Source organism: Suillus subaureus, assembly GCF_016647635.1.
Source record: "Suillus subaureus strain MN1 chromosome Unknown BJ212scaffold_14, whole genome shotgun sequence".
Classification (NCBI taxonomy): Eukaryota; Fungi; Basidiomycota; class Agaricomycetes; order Boletales; family Suillaceae; genus Suillus; species Suillus subaureus.
The window spans coordinates 567,733-588,216 of NW_024538570.1; the positions used below are offsets into that span (position 1 = coordinate 567,733).

At 47.3% G+C, this 20,484-nt stretch overlaps 6 protein-coding genes across 6 annotated transcripts; 4 read left to right on the forward strand and 2 right to left on the reverse strand.

Annotated features, from left to right (window-relative positions):
• Positions 1 to 458: 458 nt before the first annotated feature.
• On the forward strand, positions 459 to 5,059 carry BJ212DRAFT_1299371 (uncharacterized protein; the record flags this gene model as incomplete). The annotated part of the gene is made up of 12 exons (XM_041332859.1): positions 459 to 467; positions 507 to 526; positions 583 to 701; positions 1,275 to 1,378; positions 1,557 to 1,846; positions 1,877 to 2,185; positions 2,315 to 2,499; positions 2,809 to 2,924; positions 2,994 to 3,293; positions 3,340 to 3,708; positions 3,760 to 4,002; positions 4,973 to 5,059. The coding sequence occupies 12 exons, from the start codon at positions 459 to 461 to the stop codon at positions 5,057 to 5,059; spliced, it is 2,151 nt and encodes a 716-aa protein (XP_041193642.1).
• A 1,111-nt stretch (positions 5,060 to 6,170) lies between these two features.
• BJ212DRAFT_1270712 (uncharacterized protein) lies at positions 6,171 to 6,641 on the forward strand (the record flags this gene model as incomplete). Its single annotated transcript, XM_041330910.1, has 1 exon — positions 6,171 to 6,641. The coding sequence occupies one exon, from the start codon at positions 6,171 to 6,173 to the stop codon at positions 6,639 to 6,641; it is 471 nt and encodes a 156-aa protein (XP_041193643.1).
• A 3,551-nt stretch (positions 6,642 to 10,192) lies between these two features.
• On the reverse strand, positions 10,193 to 13,654 carry BJ212DRAFT_1351606 (uncharacterized protein). Its single transcript, XM_041335537.1, has 8 exons — positions 13,522 to 13,654; positions 13,371 to 13,458; positions 13,111 to 13,285; positions 12,891 to 13,011; positions 12,295 to 12,803; positions 11,948 to 12,176; positions 11,804 to 11,893; positions 10,193 to 11,754 (listed from the first exon to the last, which is right to left on the reverse strand). Exons 1-8 carry the CDS (start codon positions 13,562 to 13,564, stop codon positions 10,616 to 10,618), a joined length of 2,394 nt encoding a protein of 797 aa, XP_041193644.1. The 5' UTR covers positions 13,565 to 13,654; the 3' UTR covers positions 10,193 to 10,615.
• Positions 13,655 to 14,918, forward strand: BJ212DRAFT_1576826 (ubiquitin-conjugating enzyme/RWD-like protein). The gene is made up of 4 exons (XM_041342174.1): positions 13,655 to 13,774; positions 13,829 to 13,968; positions 14,152 to 14,357; positions 14,435 to 14,918. Exons 1-4 carry the CDS (start codon positions 13,762 to 13,764, stop codon positions 14,493 to 14,495), a joined length of 420 nt encoding a protein of 139 aa, XP_041193645.1. The 5' UTR covers positions 13,655 to 13,761; the 3' UTR covers positions 14,496 to 14,918.
• A 1,156-nt stretch (positions 14,919 to 16,074) lies between these two features.
• Positions 16,075 to 17,479, reverse strand: BJ212DRAFT_1430025 (uncharacterized protein). Its single transcript, XM_041337681.1, has 4 exons — positions 17,240 to 17,479; positions 17,100 to 17,191; positions 16,895 to 17,032; positions 16,075 to 16,837 (listed from the first exon to the last, which is right to left on the reverse strand). The coding sequence occupies exons 1-4, from the start codon at positions 17,426 to 17,428 to the stop codon at positions 16,198 to 16,200; spliced, it is 1,059 nt and encodes a 352-aa protein (XP_041193646.1). The 5' UTR covers positions 17,429 to 17,479; the 3' UTR covers positions 16,075 to 16,197.
• Positions 17,480 to 17,910: 431 nt separating this feature from the next.
• Positions 17,911 to 20,408, forward strand: BJ212DRAFT_1501177 (serine carboxypeptidase S28-domain-containing protein; the record flags this gene model as incomplete). The annotated part of the gene is made up of 11 exons (XM_041341585.1): positions 17,911 to 18,058; positions 18,115 to 18,315; positions 18,366 to 18,410; positions 18,467 to 18,761; positions 18,811 to 18,867; positions 18,938 to 19,122; positions 19,203 to 19,352; positions 19,436 to 19,457; positions 19,508 to 19,594; positions 19,642 to 19,729; positions 19,780 to 20,408. Coding segments are annotated over 11 exons (1,611 nt in total), but the record flags the coding sequence as incomplete, so codon positions are not given.
• Between the last annotated feature and the right edge of the window lie 76 nt (positions 20,409 to 20,484).

Consider the following 20,484-nt stretch of genomic DNA (forward strand, 5'->3'; position numbering starts at 1 on the left):
GTGAGGTTACGATCCGACTCTAGACGTCACTCTTATCGAGTGTCTATTGTCGCATCTATCCTAGTCGACCTACGGTTCACCGTAACAGTTTTGACATCCCAGGCTGAAGTGATGTGAGTATTCTAGACAGCAATGAATGGAATAATTGGTGATGGAATTTGTGAAACTTTGGGTCATCTGCATGTTTCTTTGTAGCTATACAGTTGAAATTAATACTTGAGTGTCAGATTGCTCAAAAGATATGGACATACTTTTGGGCATTGCAAGGAAGCCAATTATCACAAGTGCATCTTGATGTGCACAGTGAACATTGTTATGAACATTTCTGATTGAAAGATAAAGTGGGTAGTACTCATTGTTCCCTGTCGCAACAGAAACCGTCATCTTGTCACTTCTGAGGATAATAGGCATGAAGGTGGAGCCAATTGTTTCTGGGTCTCCAGCAATGATATCCTGTAATGAGTATAGTTAGTTATGTTTGAGAATGCTGAATTTAAATAACTTAGAGTGAAGGAGATGAAGAATGGTGAGTCTCGTGCTAAGAAAAGGGAGGGTATGAAATGGGGAGTTTTGGTAATCCAGGACCAAGAAAAGGGAGGGTAAGAAATGGGGAGTTTTGGTAATCCAGGGCCAAGAAAAGGGAGGGTATGAAATGGGGAGTTTTGGTAATCCAGGGCTGAGAAGGGAGGGTATGAAGAATGGTGAGTCTCACACTAAGAAAAGGGAGGGTATGAAGAATGGCAAGTCTCGCACTAAGAAAAGGGAGGGTATGAAATGGGGAGTTTTGGTAATCCAGGACTGAGAAAAGGGAGGATATGAGATGGGGAGTTCTGGTAATCCAGGGCTGAGAAAAGGGAGGGTGGTAATGGTAATAAAATTGAACACTTACTGCCTGATTCCAAGCCCAATCAGCTGACATAAAATCTCATAACTGCTGTTCATCTCCATTGGTAGTGTACTCACAATAAGGCCAGTAATCCATTTCATTAGCATATGCCAGATTCACCAACATGTTGAGAACAACCTCCTGAGGATCTCAGTACCAGACATCATAAGTCCTGTCCATCCAGGGTGGGTAGCCATCAGGTTTCTCGCCTGTGTATGTGCATGAGAAGCCCTCCCACTTCACATCACCTAGTGCAATTGAATCAATTGTTGCATAGAGGTCTTTGTGATCTGCAAAGGGTGGGCTGCTGCCAGATTTTAAAAGTGTTGTTGCCCACAGGTCAAGAAGATGGTCAATTTGTCCTGCTGGCATCTGATTTTTTATGTAGAAAAACTCAGTGGTTTCAAAACAGTGTCCAATCATTTGGTGATTTTGGCTCAGGAGGTAGAGGTGGTGTACCCTCAGGGAGAAAATGGCCATGTTTATCACAAGGTCAACCTTAAAACTTGTAATTAGAGTCTGAACAGAAGGACAAATGCAAATACAAACCATCCAATGATGTATGGTAGTTGCAATAGAGCAAGTTTCCAGGTCCAAAGAATTCTGTGTGTATGTTGGGAGGAGGAGAAGCTTGTAATGCCTCATCACCATCACCATTTGGCTGACCTAGAAGCTTGCTGTCCTGAAAAGGATTGCCAGTGATGTCATTGGGGTGGCTTATGTGTGGTTCTGGAGAGGCTGGAGGAGATACAATAGGGTGGGCAGAAAGAATATGCTTCATGCAACCAGCAGTAGTCTTGAAGAAATGTTTGCAGCCCACATTGCCGCAAGGGACTTGGAATGCGCTGAAGTCTCACTGAGCAACCTGAGTGTGAGGGACAATTTCTGGCATGCTGAGGAAGATAAAGGCAAGCAGAAGTGCCAAGGGCCAAAGCAAGGCCCTCTGCATTGTGGATACTAGTAAGCATAGTGCAAGCCTAAATTCAATAGTGTTTGTTTGGCATGTTGGGAGAGGACATACAAATTCATTTCAGATCATTTGAAAAACCTTGCTCTCAACCAACTCAAATTTCCATCCCTCCCAGTCTTGGATTTGCTGGTACTAATGTCTCAAATGATTGAGCCAATCTGCCACACCCATGCCAAAAATGCAACTGCTCACCCTGGTCAAATTGTGCTAGATGCCCAACAGAAGCACTGGACACCCAAAGTGAAGGCAACTGATGAGAAGCATCTCAAAGCTGCTCAAGAAGCCAAGGAAGCACTGGCTGTGGCAGGGCTTAACTGGCTTGCAGAACTGTAAGCCAGCATGGAAGAAGCCCAGGTGACAACAACAAAGCCTAAGGCTGCCAGGCCACATCCTTTACCTAAGAAGCAGTGAGGTACTGCCAGTGCAAGCAATGATGATGAACCTACCATTGTTGGCAGCATCACTACAAGGGCACAACCAGCAAGGGAGGATGCTGATGAAGATTTCCTGGCAGGTGACGATGATTCAGGTGATGATGGGAGGAAAAAGAAAGGAGGGAAGAATGCACAGTCACTAAGCAATGCCATAGTCAAAGCTTGCAAGAACTTATCCACTGCAAAGGCTGATAGTCATGATCAGCCACGTGTGAATGAGAAAGGCAACTCCTTACCATGAGTTGCACATTCCTCAACCACCATGTTCATTCTCTCTGAATCTACACTTTTCTTTTGCAATCTGACTTTGCAATCAAGGGCCAAGTCAACTTTGGGTGGCTGCATTCAGAACTGGAGAAAGGATGTCTACTACAAGCCAAAGACCACAAGCAATTCACTCACTAGCGCAAGTCAAGTTCCTCCATCTACCATATTTTCAAAGTCTCAGATATCACATGACTCAACCAGTACTTCTCTAAGCTCACATCCTTGTGAGCCTCAACTGCCTAGCTCCAAAGGTTTGCCCAAGATGCCTGAAGTTACACACTTGGATGAGCTTGTTGGAGGATTTGGAGATGAGGATCTTGATGATTCATTTGAGCATGCTGTTGCATTGCATAATTGTGGCAAAGTAGTAAGCACTGGCAGAACAGTGACCATCAGTTGATTTTATTCATTTGTTTGTACTGATTTTTTGCCCAAGTCCACCATCAAAATTACTTCCCATGACACTGATCCAGACCTCATGCTGCCACCTCTTGCTCAACAACAATCTCAAGTTAATTCTGCAAGGAAGAGAAAACAATTTGTGGACATAACTCAAGGCATTTCTGAAGAGGACGATCTCTTGAGTCCACAAGAGGAGATTGATGATATTGTGTATGAACCAGCTTCTGATGAGGAAGCCATGCAGGTCAATGAAATAGAGGATGTGGTGAAGAAGCCTATTGCAGTCAAGATGCAGCAAGCTAACACCATGAAAGTTTCACGTACTACAGCTGTGGTATTTTTTTCCCTGTCTTGCATCTTCACTACTAATTTCACTCCAGACATCTGTCAGTACTGTATCTCACTGTGACAACAATGTTCCCCCCTCAAAGAAAGCAAAGACAACACATGTGAAGTCTGAACACCCAGCATCCACCACCAGTGCCAGGCCTAAGGGGGATGGCAATTGGGTGGAACTAGTGTCAAAGGCACATTCAACATACCTGAACACTGATCTTCCTCCAGGTTGCCACGAAGATGGAAAATGGGCCAGGCAGTTTTTACCAATGGTCTTTCTCTGGCTCAGTGCTCAGGATGAACTTTGGACAATTACTGATGTGAAACTTCTTCATGCATGTCAGGAAATTTTCAAGGTTGTCTTCCCAAACATTCAATACAAGGTTGTAACATCTGGTTCAGTTTTTGGTGTAGTAAGTTCATCTTCCATTTAATTGATGGTGTTCTAATTATTTTATTTTCAGGTCACTCAGTGTGTCAGTGAATGGCACAGCAACTTTGGATCAACTGCACTCACTATGGTGATTGATTTTCTAAATTCAAACAGAGACACTTCTCCACAAACACTCGCAAAACTCTTCCTTGATGAATTTGCATTTCTGTACCCTGATCCTGAGAATATCAACAAGGCTGAAACCTTCCACTCTGCTTTTGTGCAAGAGCTGCTCGCTACTGCACATCTTGCCCAGATTATTGGGCATGCTGATGTTCCTGCACTTGATACTAATACTCTAGCAGACAGTGGCATCACTGGTGAAGGTTCAACAACTCTGCTGGGCTTGCAGAGCTAAAGAAAGAAAGAGGGCTCTCACCCTGGGGTGTGAGGAAGGCTACTGACTCTCTAAGTGTTGGTCAAAGTGCACCAGGCGATATGTTCGACCCTTAAGGGAAGCAAGGAAAGCAAATCCACAAAGTGATGCCAGATCAACTCTGGTGAAGTGCGCTGAAAGCACGTGCGCAGGAATGTCGAGCGCATAGGTGCGCGAAGCATGGGAATAGAGCGCATGTGGTGCACAAATGTGTAAAGACTGATGGAAGGCATGAAGGCATGAACTAAGACTGCTGAGTGATAATGGACTGTTGCTGGTGACTAGGGCAACGACTGAAGCATACTGGCTGAAGATGATAGATTCAGACTGTAGGTGACTACTGACATGGTGGTGGTAGCTATATGAAAACTTCCTAGGCCACAGGTAAACTGTGCCTAGGCACACTCCCAGGGCTCAGAAGTGAACAGGGAGCACTCTATGTATGTAAGTGAGGTAAATAAAGGGTCCATGATGAAATAATGCCATACCAATACTAAATATGGTCTGATATGAGAATAAACAGGAAAGGACTCACTAGGGAACTGGTTGGATGATGGATGGATGCTCTGGGATGCTGCACAACAAAGTGTGACCAAGCGCAGGAAGAGTGCACTAAGCGCGTGCGTGGGAATGCATTGCATAGTGCAGGAAAGCATCGTGTAGTGCGGGAAAGCATCGCGCCTCTGGCGCATTTTGTGGGAAAGTCATGGGTAGTGAGTCGTACACTGTACCAATCATTGTGAGTCGTAATATGGGCAATATATGCCTAGAGGAATCTCGTTCCCTACACCGGTGCCCTTGGATTGTGTGCAGTCTCAGTGTGTTAATTTATTGGTGTGGTTTGTTGCACTGATTTATCTAATTCTAGCTCAAATGCACCTTCACCCTTGTCACCAACAACACCATTGTTGTTGATAATCCCGAGGCACCTGTTGCAGGACAAAGGCTCATTTAAAGACACCAAAGTCCTTCAACAAGGTAACTGGAAAGGAAATGGCCACTGAGCATGCATTCTCAATTGCCAAGTGGGGCCCAAAAACTGCTTCATTCATTTGAGGGGCGAATAAGAAGGGCATGGAATCAATCCAGCTGACAATGTCCATGGCCTACAAGTACTTGAAGAAACCTGGCTTCAACAATCACAACAGCCTTGACTCAGCAGATGAGATGGACGACTGTGTGGACATCTGGTGAGCAGCACTCCACTTGTGCCAGTTATCCTTCTAATTGCCTTTGTTCAGATTGAATCACCTTGATATCCATTTTTCATGTGCCGTTTGCAGCCATTCTTGGCTCTCTTTAGATCTCATTTTAATCATTTTCTCCCAAGTTTATACAGTCCTTTTCCTGCTTAATGCATCTTGGTACACCTTGTGACACTTTAGAGTTACTATTTGGTTGAAAATTGTGTTAATTTGAATCCGATGGTATTTGCCTTTTAGTGAGTTTTTTTTGTCTTGAGCAATGCAAGTTAAGGCAAAGTTAGACAATTTTAAGAATATGCATGGCCTTTTAGTGTCTTGTGCACTCAAGATCTTTTCGCAACTTTTATGACCCTGCAAGTCAAAAAAAGATGCCTCAAGTCATCTTGGATTTTCCTGATGCTGCTAGCTGGCACTCCTTGAAAGGGTCCCAAGTGCACTATCCCACCCCACACTGCACAACTTGTATACAAATGTTTGCAATTAGACCACATGAATATAGTTTATGAAGAACCATAGTGCTAGTCACCTCTAAATTCTTTTCATGCATAGTAAATATAGAAGATGAGCGCCTATTGTTGAGTTGCATCCTCTACTCATACTATCACTGACCCTCACCATCCAGTGGCAAGTGTTTCAGCACCCAATTGAGGCATCTATTCGATCTCAAGCAGCTTTTGCTAGTGCCTTGCGATTTACATATGTCACTCCACAGTTTGCCAGCTCATCACCAGTGTCACCATCGGATACAGTTACATATCATGCTAATCCTTGTCATTAAAAGAGTCAATGTTAGTATTTCCTTTTCTCAAGTTCTCATTTCATATTGCTATCTAACTTCCAAGTTATCAACAGCTCTTGGATATGCCTGAAGAAGCTTCAAGTTGGGAGAAGCTTTCCCAGGTTGCTGTCAAGGGTGCTCAATATGATTCCCATGAGTGTCAGCCACATCCGAAATGTTTGAAAGGGACTAAGATGGACCTTCTCAAGGTCATCTATGGATTATTGGATAAACAAGAGGAGAATCAAATCATCTGGCTGCATGGCACAGCGGGTGTCAGAAAGTCTGCTGTTGCATTCACCATAGCTGAAAGGATGAGAGAATTAAAAGTGACAGAGCGGAGCAAGGAAAAGTGGCTTGCTGGAACTTTCTTTTTTTTGCGCAAGCACATGAAACACCGCACGACTGGTTATTTCTTTGCAACACTTGCCTATCAACTTGGCAGCAATTTCCCCTCTATCTGCTTGGACATGAACAGAGCTATCATGGAGAATCCCACCCTCCTAGACCACAACACATCTCTTCACAACAATATGGAGGCATTGTTTCTCTGACCTCTCCAGAACCTTCAACTCAGACTGCACAGATGCCTGCCTTTAACATTTGTCATTGACGCCCTTGATGAATGTGCTTCCAAATCCCTTGATGAAAGCACCTCCAAAAGCAAGCTCACTGATCTCATCTCCCTGCTTGGCAAGGCTCTTTGTGAACCTGATCTGCCCATCACCCATATTCTGCTTACAAGTCGCTTGGAAGAGCATATCTGTAAAGCCATGCAGACAGAAGAAATGCACCCACTGGTGTGCAAGATTCCAGTGAGAACTTCAGGCGAGGGTATTGCTGCCACCATCTCATTAGATGGCGCAGATGTTGATAGTGATATCCATATCTTCTTGCAGCATTCCTTCACAGAGCTGCAAAGTTGCCATCCAGATTTCCTGCAGCCATCAACTGATCAACTAGCGCAGCTGGCAAGCTGAGCAGGCAGACATTTTATCATAGCATCTACAATGGTGAAGTTTATCGACAATCAGCACAATGATCCTGTGACCAACTTCAGCTCATGCTTGACCTAACAAGCAAACTGCTACCAGGAATGGAGGTGTACAAGTTGTATGATCAGATCCTGTCCATGTGTACTAACCCCACACTGGCATACCTGTACCTGTCTGTTGTTTGTGCCCTTGCAGACCCTCTGCCAATATCACAAATATTGAAACTTCTTGGCCCTAGTCAAGGCAGGGACGTTGAGAGAGTACTGGTGCAGCTACGCTCTGTCATAGAAATCCCTACCGATAGCAGTTTCCCCATGCATATATCCCATTCATCCATTCATGATTATGTTTCCCACCACTCAAACCACAACCTCTGTCAAGATGTCACATCACCGCACTTCCTACTTGCACTTTCCTCTCTCCACTTGATGATACACAACATTCCAAAAAGTACAGTGAAGGCAAGGAATTTGGATGGGGGGGGAAACTAAAGATAAGGACTCTTCAGAGCTCCTCTGGATGCAAGTCAAACTCGACCCAAGGGGATTGCCACTGAGAAAGGATTCCTCTAAAGAATTGAGGGGAAATGCCAAGAACTAGCTCTTGACAGAGGGCCTGGTGGAGCACGAGAGTATGGAATGTGACGATAGGCACCAAAGTGCGCTGGATGTGATAGGTACATGAAAATGCACACTTGATGTGCGAAATGTATGCTTTGTGGCTAGGTTCTAGACCTCAAGGCGAGCGATACTGATCTTTTTCTTGGATTGGTGGGAGATGATGGAGATGAGATGATCCCTTTCTGAGCTCAAGTGCGAAAATTGACAAAGATGGTAGTCAATTCAACTATCTGCTGCTGCTCTCAGGATACTAGTAGTCGGGAAGTAACTAACTAAAATTTACCCAGAGGCATGTAATGCCTCATAAGTGCATTCCCAGGCTTCGGAAGCAAATAGGTAGTGGTAAATATCATAAGTGATGTAACTTAAGTAAAAATAGTGAGGCAATGAGTAATTGCATACCATATGTAACTCTGTGATATGTGTTTGAAGTAAAAATAGATAGAACATGCACCAATGGACCTTGGAGGACAAGGACAGGACATGCGGATGGTTGGTGACAAGGACACGAAAGTGTGCGAAAGCACGTTCGTAGTGCATCCAAAGCATGCCAAAGCGCACATCATCGCAAATACTGCACATGTATCGCGCTTATTGGGGGCATCAGTGCAGAGGCCAAAATGCGAAAATATGCCTATTATATGGCTGTAGAGGACAGGGTCTCTACAACTCTCAGCATTGAATAGGAATAGCCAAGCTGTGGAACCCCACAACCCTCAGAGCTTAAAACACTCATTAGCCTTCTTCATCCAACCACCAGAACTGCTGCAAGTACTTATAACTCTGCTATGGCTTCATGGACGTCACAATTCAGAGTTACAACTCTGGCTGAATACTATGGATGGTCTTGCCTGGTTGCAGACTGAAGGAGCAAAAGACTGGCTGCAGACTCAAGGTGGGTGAAACTGGCTGAACACTCTGAGCAGGCAACCATGGCTGTGGACTCTGGGCAGGCAATACTGGCTGCAGACCCAGGGCAGGAGATTCTGGCTGCAGATGGATGGGGAAGACTGGCTGTGGACCTTAGACAGAAGAGGCTGGCTGTGGACTGAGGGAGGCTGAGACTGGCTGCAGGGCCAGGATGGCCATGACTGGCTGAAGATCCATGGCCAAGGCTGGCTGAAGACCCAGGGTGGGAGAGACTGGCTGCAGACTCAGCATGGCCAAGGCTGGCTGCAGACCTGGGATGGGGGAAACTGGCTGGAGTCCTTGGCTGGGGAAGACTGGCTGGAGACCTGTGGTGGGGAAAAGTGGCTGTGGACAGAGAGTGGGAAAGACTGGCTGCAGTCCCAGGAGCAGCAGGAGTGGCTGCAAACCTTGAATTTGCCTGAGTCACAAATGCTAGAACCCTCTCTGTCATTGGAACCCTTTATACCACTACCCCATTCACCATTAGCACAATTTATGTTACCAATGTCATATCTGCCCGCGACACCTTTTAAACCACCCTCCCTCTTACCACCCTCCTTCTTACCACCCTTTGGGTCATACCTGCAGATCCCTCCCCAGTCATATCCACTGCCATCCTCCCTGCCATACTCATTGTGTGCCTGGCTATGGGCCCCAGACAGGCGTGGCTGGTTGTGCGAGAGAGACTGGCTGCAGACCATGTGCGGGCAAGGCTGGCTGCAGCCTGTAGGTGGGGAAGACTAGCTGCAGACACTGGGCGGTCAAGGCTGGCTGAGGGCCACATGCAGGCAAGGCTGGCTGCAGACCCTGGATGGTGAATACTGGCTACAGACCACTGCCGGACAAGAGTGGCTGCAGATCCCAGATGGACAAGGTTGGCTGCAGACCCTGGATGGGGTAAGCTGGCTGCAGACCACCTGTGGGTGAGAGTGGCTGCAAACGTCAGATGGTCAAGCATGGCAGTGGATGCCTGTCTGGGTGACAATGGAAGAATTTTCGAGCACATTGGATGCAACTAGAGAATTCATAATCATCCCAGAATTGCTTTCACAACCAGCTTTCCAAGTCATCCAGCAGTTCAAGAGCTTGCCAGATTTCTTGGTGTTCCCAGCATTCCTAGTGTTAAGACAGCATGACCACCTAACTCCCGCATTAGCAGAACATCATTTTATGCCAGAGGTGGAGATCATCCATGCAATGAAGGCTTTTGCCAATTTTGCAAATGATGCATGGGAGCGAAGTCGATCAAGTTCCGATGCCCTTAGCTACGCATGTCAAAACTGGGCCATCCACCTCTCGCGAGCCGGGCCCAATGTATGGGACGAAAGACTCACTCACACATTTAAAACTTTTTGGAATCACAATCTCCTCTCCTGGCTTGAAAGGCAGTGGTGTTTGAAGGATCTGTGCTCTTGCCTCGCTATTTTATGCGAAGGCCAGAAACTTGCACAGGTTCGAGTTTCTACTGATTTTCTCTGATTACAACCTAACCTGTGCATTTAGGAATTTCTCCCTCAAGTTCCCAGATGATCGTTTTCTATTGTCGGTTTCATGCAACATGTCATGGTCACACTGTGCAGTTGCGAAGGGAGATATTTAGGTCCGGTATCCAGTATATAAGATATGTCAGACAATATTATCTCTATATTATAAAGCCCTTCCAAATCCAAATCAGATTCTGAACATGTTCCAACTACACTGCAAGAAGTTAGTAGTAGTTAGGCCCGAGGCTAACCTAATCGTTTTTGCACTCGCTGTAGCTCGACTCTTGAAACACGGGGTGGATATGCATCCATCAAGTCAGAAGGGATGAAAGTACCAGCCTCGTCTTCTCCATCACCCTGGCCCGACATGCGATGATTGGTCTAATCACGTTCATACCCCACTGAAAAAACATCGAGAATCATCCGCATGTCATAGACAGACTTGAAACAATAATTTAAGGTCACCTAGAAATGTTTACAAACGATACTACATCCGGGCATTCATCCATGCATCTTTTACTCACGACGTTGCAACCTGTGGACCTCCAATCGACATGTCCAAAAATTGGTTTTGTAAAGCATGCACACTGCCATGCGCCCCAGGACCTTGTGGGTACTCGCCCGACGGTGAACCCCCATACCCCGGCCCTGACGACGGACTCTGAGCGTAGCCACCTGCTGCGGGCGGCCCATAACTATCGCTTGCTGGTGGCGCATACCCATGCCCCTCAGACCCTGGTCCACCATATCCACTCTGTCCAATCGGAGAGAGCTGTTGCTGATGTGGTGGAGAGTGATAGCTATACGAGGCTGGGCCACCTGCAGTCGCAGATGACCTCCGTTGCAGCGAAGATATACCACCAGTTGCACTGGTCGGTGACACCTGCGGGGCAGATGCAGGGTCCTGGTAGTATTGCTGCGAGGGGTATTGGCTTTGTTGGGGGTTGGGGTTCATGTACGTTGCGTGCTGGGAGGTCGGCGAATGATGCATGGTTTCCTGGTGTGCAGGTGGTTGCTGAGCCTGCGCTTGGTATGGATCCAGTGGTGATTGGTGCGATTGAGGGGTTTGCTCTGGCGGTGACGATGCATCACTTACGCCTGGTACTGAAATAAAGTACACCGCCCCAGCAGTATCCGTCCCACCCTGCGCATAGTATTGCGCCCATGCTTGAGCGTTTGGATCCGGATATGTTGCATTTGGATCATAAATGTATGGCGGGCCAGCACTTTGAGGTTGTTGCTGAGTTTGCGGCTGCAGCTGTGGCTGTGGCTGTTGGGCATGTGCTCCGGGGGAATACTCAGCAGGTTGTTGTGTTTGTGGTTGTTGTTGTTGTTGGGGATGGAGTTGTTGTTGTTGAGGTTGCTGTTGAGGCTGCTGCTGAAGCTGCTGCTGAGGATAAGGCGATTGCGAAGTCTGTGGGTACGGTATCTGTGCAGGCTGGGGGTACGGTGCCCCGCCGACCTGGGCACCGTAAGCTTGCCCTTGTTGGTATGCATATACAGGGTCGGGGTGTTGCGGTGGTCCAGGATGAGGCTGGGATTGTGGCTGATGCTCGGGCTGATGCTGATAAGCATTATTAGGGCCTCCATACCCATATGGCTGGGGTTGGTCATAACCGTATCCGTAGGGTTGTGCCGGGTGCGGACCGGAATCGTACACTGGAGAAGATAAGGAGATCTGGTAATAACACAGAGCTGTCTTGCTTACTGGTGGTGTGACGCGCAAGGCTGTCTTCCATTATTCGATCAAATATTGTGCGTGCTTTCACAAAGGACTCGTTCATTGATACCAAATCAGCTATGTGATTTCATCAACACAATTTGAGTAGCATACAAAGGAAAGAAACCGCACCCCGTTTCTGGTTGTACTTGTCGATGAGCTTAACAATCTTGGGACGGAGGGCCATGCATGAGCGGTATAATTCCTGAATCTCCTCGTTATCGGCTAGGTTCTCTCTTGAAGCATCCAGATTCCTCAGCATTGACAATAGTCGATCGACATTTGCAGCTTGAGCAAAAACAGCTGCTTCCTGCTCTGCCTCACGCGCAAGCTCAGCAGCAGTTGGCTCAGGGAGAGGTTCCTACGCATAGCGGGGTCAATAACGGAATGGTTAACACATGGAGAATAACGGGCGCAATAACAACAATCGGGGGCATGTGAGTCGATTATCATGATTAAGCGGGAGAAAAGAGACGTACAACATAATTCACAGGGAATATTCCCGTGCGTCCCTTCAATTGCCCTCGCCACCAGTCTTTGTAGCCTCGATCCACAACCTTGATCACATCACCTTTTTCAAAGGCTAGTTCGCCCGGTTCCGTAGGCTCAAAGGTGTGCAGAGCGCGGACACGAGTGACTACTGCTGTTGAGACTTGGGACGGCAGCGATGATGTCGAAGAGGCAGCCATGGCTGAAGCTCCGGTACTTGTGGCAGAATATCCCGATGTTGTCCTGGCATTTGAATAGTGACTATTTGCTACATATGCTGGAGCCTTTGGACTCGGCGACTGCGCTGGGACATACCCAGATGCATGCTTTGCAGCTGCACCAGAGGGACCAGCTGAGGCAGCAGGTACATAAGTGGATCGCCCACCCTTGTCACGCATGCTAATTTCGAGGGCCCGCTGGAGTTCCTCCTCCTCACGTCGCCGTGCCTCGTCGTCAACACTGGGAGGGGGTGGCTCGGAGGGGGTTTCGAATTGATAGCCTGTAAACCAAGGAATAAGTTGGGATACCATAGGGTGATGCATGAAAGGAGAGAACAATGGGGATCATGAGAAGGGAGCGAACGTACTCTTTGCTTTCAGATTGTTATAACAGTTCTCCATAATTCCTAGAGTAGGGTCGTGTTCAAACTCTGCTGTCCACATCGCAATGAGACCGAGAGCCCTCCGACGAACTTTTTCATGTGTTGTCTGTCATGCATCCGAATCAGTTTAGTCAGAAGCATAACATGGAGTAGTGTCAAATTGGGACTCGAGGACAGTCTCAAAGCGAGAGGAGTATCCACGTACCCGATCAACGACAAGCTTCTCCAATGCCCCAGTAAATGCCCGGCTCGCAAGCTCGCGATGAAGGTCGATACCACAATTCTTTGAGAGAGACTCTCCTAACGAGAGTGCGTAGAGTTGTACATTGGGGCTGCGGTGGGCCAGACGCTTTAAAAGTGCTGCGATCACGTTTCGGGCACTACCAAACACAATTCGCGTGAGGATCGGTTATTAGATACCAACAAATTGATTGGTTTGAGATCGCAATACAGTGATAGGCTCACCCTTGTTCACCTTCTTCCTGCACTTTATCACATAAGTTGAGAATGACCTCCCAGTTCTCGCCTGTTAAATTCTCATCGGTAGCCTTGGCTGAGGCATTCAAGACACTGTATCAGAATATAATGGTTGATACAGTGAGCATCGCGCACGCACCCACTACATCATCATAAGGATTTGCTTGATTTGCTCTAAACATGGTTGCTTTAAGCTACCTGGTCGTTGAACAAGATGACGAATGTGATTGCTAGCGGTAACAGGTTATGACCAGCAACTGCGCCGCTGCGGAGGCAGTGCTGTGCCGCAAATACCCGTCCCTCCCAAACGCTATCTTAGTCCCAAGTCATACATATACCATCGTATACAATCACTCATTTTTCCATTCTACACAGAACAATGGCCGCCAGAAGTAAGTCTGACAATATATTATAACACAAGTTAGACGTTAACTGATTTCTTATAGTTCCCCGCAACTTCCGCCTCCTAGAAGAGCTGGAGAAAGGAGAGAAAGGTATAGGAGATGGAAGTTGTTCGTATGGTCTCATGGATAGCGACGATATAATGATGAGCAACTGGAATGGAACAATTCTTGGTCCAGGACACGTATGTGCTTTTAGTTAGTATTATATCGCTTGCTGATCGATGCACTTGGTACTGGAATCTTCGATCTGCCACTGTGTCGCATGTCTTCTCTTGACGTTTCTCCGGATCTATTCGGTGACGCTCTTCTGCCTTTATTATCTGCCCTTGCAAAATACGTTGATTTATTTGGACAACACCCCACAGACTGTCCACGAGAACCGTATCTACAGCCTGAAGATCCATTGTGGTAACGATTACCCCGAAAGGCCACCGACCGTTCACTTCCTCTCTCGTGTAAACCTTCCTTTTGTATCTCAGATCGATGGCAAGATTGATCCTATGAAACTCAATGTGCTCTCTCAGTGGGGGCGGGATAGCAGTATCGAGACCATCCTCGTTGGTATCAGGAGGTATGCACCCATATTCTTTATCTTGATTTCTCTTATCAAGAATTTGCGATCATGTTACTGATGTCCTGCCTGTGCAGGGAGATGGCGACAGCCAACAATCGGAAGCTTCTCCAGCCTCCAGAAGGGAGTACCTTCTAGAGTCACTTTTATCATTCGAAGATCGACTATCAGCTGGTGGCTTGCAATGTACAACACGAATACAAGGCGGAAGTGTATCTCAATGACTCCGAGGCATTAATATTTGCTGACGGGGCGATATATGACATATCAGATCTAAGTTTGTCGAACCCTCTCACACTTTCATACGCCGCTGCCAGTGTTCCTTCTTATCTGGAGTGGTTGCTATGAGAAAGTGTTGGTATGCGTCTTCGAGTTCGCCCATCCCCACCCATAGGATATCGAGAAAGAGAACGCAAAACATTAACAGTATCTTTAGTGTCCTCTGTCGTCAACTGGAACATTTCATCAGGAGCCACGTCTTTAACTTGTGCAATGATATTACGATCTGATGCAATTCTCTTGTATTCACCATCGATGCTGTGTCCAAGGCGAACGTGTAGCGCAAAAACACTTGAGTCTGAATTGAGTCTGAATCAACAGGTTCTTGTATGGATACTCCGGCACGGACCAACTCTGCTTATCGCCGGCAGGATCAGGCAGCCCAAGGAGATCAGAACTGTTGTATGATCCTAGCCATGGCGCTACGTTAGTTAGTGGAATATTAGATCCCCTGATGGCAGAGCATCAGAGCAGGAAGTGACCGGAATTGGGCCATTCCATGCGCCTCCCAACATTGAACACAGAGACAAAAATGGAGACTTTGAGTTTACGCGCAAATGCAACCGGGGGTACTGCAGCAGCGTACTTGGATTCAAGTTGGCAGAGAAGCGGTTGTGCATTACTCGTTTGCATATAATGGACTTTATGCCCAGCTATTATAGCGCGGTGCACAGGTGGGTACAAGTGCAGGCTGCCTGAAAAACAACCGCATGTTTCGCATGTAACAAGGCTAAGCAGCCTGATTGAAGTATGTACATGAAAGACGGGCGCTATGTTTCATACTTCGCGGTGACTCGACGTCTTTTCTTGCGGGGAGCGAGAAAAAATGAAGTTGTAGGAAGAAATAGTTGACTGTTGATAGCTGTCATGCCGGAGCTGGGTAGATCATGATGATGTTGACATCAAGCACTCGATGATGAGCCCAGAGGAACTGAAGCTTTCCTGAGCGATAGGAAATAGGGCCATCTTCGAAGTATTCTTGCTACAGTTTCCAGTGCGGTGTGCAACGTTCAGCCTCGACCCATCAATAACACTATGGCTCATTGACCCAACACAGGTTTGAACGGCACCCAAGTCGACCTCGTGGCAGACGTCTGTAATTATTAATTCAGCACGAGCAAGATCCACAACCTTTCTTCTAATCCATGTACACTCTGATTAGTACAAATGTGATCAAAAGTACACATACGTCACATCTAATTCCCTGTCATAGAACACGGTCAACGTGTATAACGAGGAGGGCAGTTGTACAAAGAAAGTGGGAGGTTGTAGTATGTACAAAGAAGGGGCTGGATGTATGAAGAAGAGGACGTACGGGCGGTTGCACAAAGAAAGTAAGGTGGACAGCTGAGCTGAACGGATGTTGAATAGGAACGAAATGGCTCTGGGAAGCGTTGATGAGCTAGGTGACGTAACGTTTCACGACGCAAGAGATGGACTTGTGTGATGAGAGGGGTGTTACTTTGTCCCAATTCATAATCCCGTTCAATACACAACTTACAATATTGATTCTACGGTTCAGCTGTTTCCTGTGAGTCTACCGACGGAATCGTCAAAATTATCATAATTCAACACGTGCGTCTCCTGAGCCGCTATGCTGTTCAGTAGTCCATGGCTCAGTAACCGATATTGTGAAACTAGGGGATTCAAACACGTTCATGCTGGGTTCTATCAACGGACCGGCTCCGCCATACTGACCACCTATCGACGACGCCAGCACAGCCGATGCAGCAGCAGTAGCGGCCGACGCAGTCGTTACAACTTCTCCAGCCTTCTGCACCACCGCGCGCGTGCTCGAGCTGGAGCTTGGCAAAAAACTAGTCCAGAAAAAGGCGATGCGTAGTCCGCGGTTAATGATGCGCTGCTTCAGAATAAAGAGGACCACGAGGCCGAAAAACACGAGGCCGGAAATAATAAGGATGCGATCGAGCCAGTCTGTCTTTTCGAGTGCGGTAATAAGTTGTTTAGAGGTGCCGAGGATGAGATCGAGCGTGTCGTGCATCGTGGATGCGGATTGGAGAGTTGCAGTAGACGATTCTGTATGAAACGGACGGTAGGTATTAGAGAAAAATGACGCCGTGAGGAACTTGCCTAGCAGTTGGCTCAACAAGACACTGCGCTCGAGCTCTTTCTGTACGAGTCCAGTTGTTCGTTGCAGTGCTTCTGTGACATCATGATTGGCTTTCATGAGTGCATTCTCACTGTAGTTCAAGTGTCAGCCGTATCGGAGGCACTACGAATGCATGCCGCTGACGAACGTGACTTTCTCACTCGAGGAGCTTGTACTTTTCTCTCGAATGGCAGGGGACCTCAACAACTCCTCTCGCTGTGACCGACTTTGGGAGTTAATTGTATGTTTCGACGCTAGCAATGCTGCTCGAGAATCTTTGCGTAGACTGACATCAGGAGAGAAAGACTTGTCAGAGGCCGGAGACAATACTGGACGGTCAAACGGTTACATACTTGACCAACGAATCACGAAAAACTTCAGCTCTTCTCCTCAGCTCTCTCTTCGCCCTTTCAGTCCTGTGGTCATCAACAAGGACAACCAGTTCCTATGAGTAGTGAATAATGGTTGAACTTCGATACGCAAATTGACAGACCTCAATTTGTCTTGCTAGACCTTCGATGTCTTCCCTTACCTCCGCAGCCCATGCTTGTTGCGTAGTCAAAGGACCGGTGCAAGCTCTCAGACGAGGAATCTGAAAAGTTGAAAGGTCATTATGGTGCCGTTCGATGGACTCAATTAGAGAGAGAGCTTCAGCATCTAGCGCTGTTGGAATAGGTGGCATGTCTGAAGGTGCAATCTGTGACTCTACAAATATAGCTCATGCTGAGTCATGGGCCTGGATCATGCCACTTATGTAATAACTTATGCAGGTTCAATTGAAAGATCAGCGCCGCATCTACCAAATTTTAAACGAGTCAGGCCAGACTCGATGATTAAAGTAGTTACGAGCCTAGGGGGAACTAGGAGCGAACAGATATATCTCAAAACGTTCTTCCAAAACCTCGCGCAACGTTCCTCGCGACTTGACCCTCCCAGCCCTCGTGGACTCGTGGGGTGAGGGTAAGCATTACAGAGCTCTTCAGTTCACGCAATAGAGCAGGTCACGTCGCTCGGGAGGAACTTGACAAGAACCTTGAGGAAATGGGCGGGAGCTTCTCTGAGGAGGGAAATCACTAGGTTAGCGTGTGTAAGGAGACCCGATCTGAAAGACTGTGGACAAGTGCTTCCAAGGTGTAGTAAATTTATCATTGGGTCCTTTGAGAATCAATTGAGCTCAACTGGCAATCCTGCAGCTACGTCCAATTATATCCTCCCCAGCTTTTCTCATGCATCGAGGAACAGCACACCCACTCCCATGACCATAAAAAGACTTCACTCAACTATGTTATCCAACCCCATCCTTGCGATCGAGGTTCGGCATCATGTGGGCCCTCAAGTTGCTCCTACTGACAGGTGTCACCCAAGCAGCTATCCCTAATGCCATGCTTCGTGGCATGCACTCCCTCCCCAAGCTCTCTGTGTCTGAACGTTCTCGCACTTCATTGAATGGCACAGCGCTCCCACCCATTACGACCGTCTATCACTTTGACCAGCTCATAGACCACAATGACGCAGGGCTCGGAACCTTCCGGCAGCGGTACTGGATGAACTGGGAGTTCTATGAGCCTGGTATGTTGAGAGGATGGAGGTGCGCTGCATGTTAATGTGATGCATTGAAGGTGGTCCCATCATCTTGATGACTCCTGGAGAATGTAACGCAGATGGTAAGTGCTATGTTACTCGGTTTGTGCCTTTTTCTCAACTACTTGATTTTCATCAGGCTACGAAGCCTACACTACCAATGAGACCATCAGCGGTCTCATTGCTCAACAACAGAATGGTGCAGCTATCATCATCGAACACCGTTTCTTTGGTTATTCCAATCCATACAAAAATCTCACGTCACAATCTCTCTCGCTCCTCACCATCCAGCAGGCCATTGATGATCTCGTGTATTTTGCGACCACAGCCGACCTTCCTATGCCTGGGGGTGATGCTGTAAAGCCAGGTCAGGCGCCGTGGATACTAATCGGAGGGAGCTATTCAGGAGCCCTCACAAGTTGGACGATGGTCAAGTGAGCCGAGAAATAACTCTATTGTTTCAGCATAATGATCGACACAAAGCAAACCGGGAATTTTTTGGGCTGGATATGCATCTTCTGGCGTTGTAGAGGCAATCACGTACGTCGCTTTGATGTAATCGGTGCCCATTTCCTGTTGATGGTTCTCCTTACTTTGTCAACTAAAACAGCGACTATTATGACTATTTCACCCCAATTCGCGAGTACATGCCACGGAACTGTTCCTCTGACGTAGAAGCAGTGATATCCTACCTGGATGACATGTACGCGGTTAGCGACACCGCTGGAATCCAGACGCTCAAGGAGGCATTTGGCCTCGGCGATATTGTACACGTAGAGGATTTCGCCGCTGCACGTGAGTCGTCCTCTCTGTCTATGGCAGAGAACACATATTTATTACCTTGTTACCCCAACTGACCCTGCTCGGACCAACAGTTCAATCCAATTTGTTCGATTGGCAGTCTCTGCAGCCTGACGTCGGCCCAGGAGCAATGTTCTTCGAGTTCTGCGATGCACTTGAAGTCAAGGATGGCATTAGCGCTGGACCTCAGGGATGGGGTCTTGATAATGCTATCTACTCTTGGGGTACTTCTGGAATACCACGTACTACAACTATGGTAGGCGGTTCTCTTGATTTCTGATTGATGTGGCTAAACTTGATAGTAAAGTCTGTGGAGACGAGGATGCTGAGTACGTATCCTTGGGACGTAGTCGTCCGGATTGGCTGACAGTGAAATTAGAACCTGTCTTGGGACGTATAACACGAGCCAGTCATACTGGACTAACGTCACAGTGAATAATGCAAACAGGTCGTGGTTTTGGATGGTGTAGGTGTTCTCATTTGCTTCAATGTCCACGCTGACAGTCGTTTCAGGTGCAACCAAGTCGGATGGTATCAAGTTGGCCCTCCCGAGTGCGAGCCTGCCATCGTGAGCCGCATCCTCCAACCTATTTATGACCAGGTATGTACAATATGACTTGAAAGATGATCGTTTGTCGACATCATCGTCAGCGTCAATGCGTCAACATGTTCCCTGAAGCATTCGCCTGTCCACCTCAGCCTACCACGGCAGAGACGAACGTGATGTACGCTGGTTGGGACGTGGATATCCCACGTCTCTTCTTCGCCAACGGCCTGCGTGACCCTTGGCGCGAGGCAACTGTCTCTGCTTATGGGCTTGGTAAGGCCAACACTACCAGCAGGCCGATCTATGAGGGCGATGGATTCCACTGTACGGACTTGGTGATACAGAATGGCATTGTGGACGCGACAGTCGCGGCCGTACAGGAAGCAGGATTGATGTACATGAAGGAGTGGCTTGCTGAGTGGAAGCCTTCTGCTTGATGGCTCGCCGTAGATCTTATGGACGGATGGTGTGGTCATAACTTATATATATACATTCCAGGTTATGGTGAACGTCTGGTACTACCAGTGATTCCTTCCGAACAATGCGAATGCGACGCTCTTCACATCGAAGGGCCTCAATTGATTGGTTTATTTATTTTCTACACTGCATACGCGCCTCTAGAGAAATGTGTAGCCTGAGCTCTGCGCCAACTACAGGAAATGTCTATTGACTTGGATTTGGAATTGAGGGTGAATGGCAGCGGCTCGAACGCGGTGAACAAACAGATTGCTCTGTATGTCGCAATCAATCATATTAATTAGTAGGATGGATTGTAGGTGATGGATTGTAGTTCTGTTGTGAGCTAGGTA

Coding starts and splice junctions, on each gene's coding strand:
- BJ212DRAFT_1351606 (XM_041335537.1), bottom strand. CDS start 13,564: ATGTTTAGAGCAAATCAAGCAAATCCTTATGATGATGTAGTGG. Junction 12,804..12,890: donor TAACAATCTGAAAGCAAAGA/GTACGTTCGCTC, acceptor CTTGGTTTACAG/GCTATCAATTCGAAACCCCC. Junction 11,755..11,803: donor CCTTGCGCGTCACACCACCA/GTAAGCAAGACA, acceptor TATCTTCTCCAG/TGTACGATTCCGGTCCGCAC.
- BJ212DRAFT_1430025 (XM_041337681.1), bottom strand. CDS start 17,428: ATGCCACCTATTCCAACAGCGCTAGATGCTGAAGCTCTCTCTCTAATT. Junction 17,033..17,099: donor TTTCGTGATTCGTTGGTCAA/GTATGTAACCGT, acceptor TCCTGATGTCAG/TCTACGCAAAGATTCTCGAG. Junction 16,838..16,894: donor TCCTCGAGTGAGAAAGTCAC/GTTCGTCAGCGG, acceptor CTTGAACTACAG/TGAGAATGCACTCATGAAAG.
- BJ212DRAFT_1576826 (XM_041342174.1), top strand. Junction 13,969..14,151: donor CAATTCTTGGTCCAGGACAC/GTATGTGCTTTT, acceptor AACACCCCACAG/ACTGTCCACGAGAACCGTAT. Junction 14,358..14,434: donor ATCCTCGTTGGTATCAGGAG/GTATGCACCCAT, acceptor CTGCCTGTGCAG/GGAGATGGCGACAGCCAACA.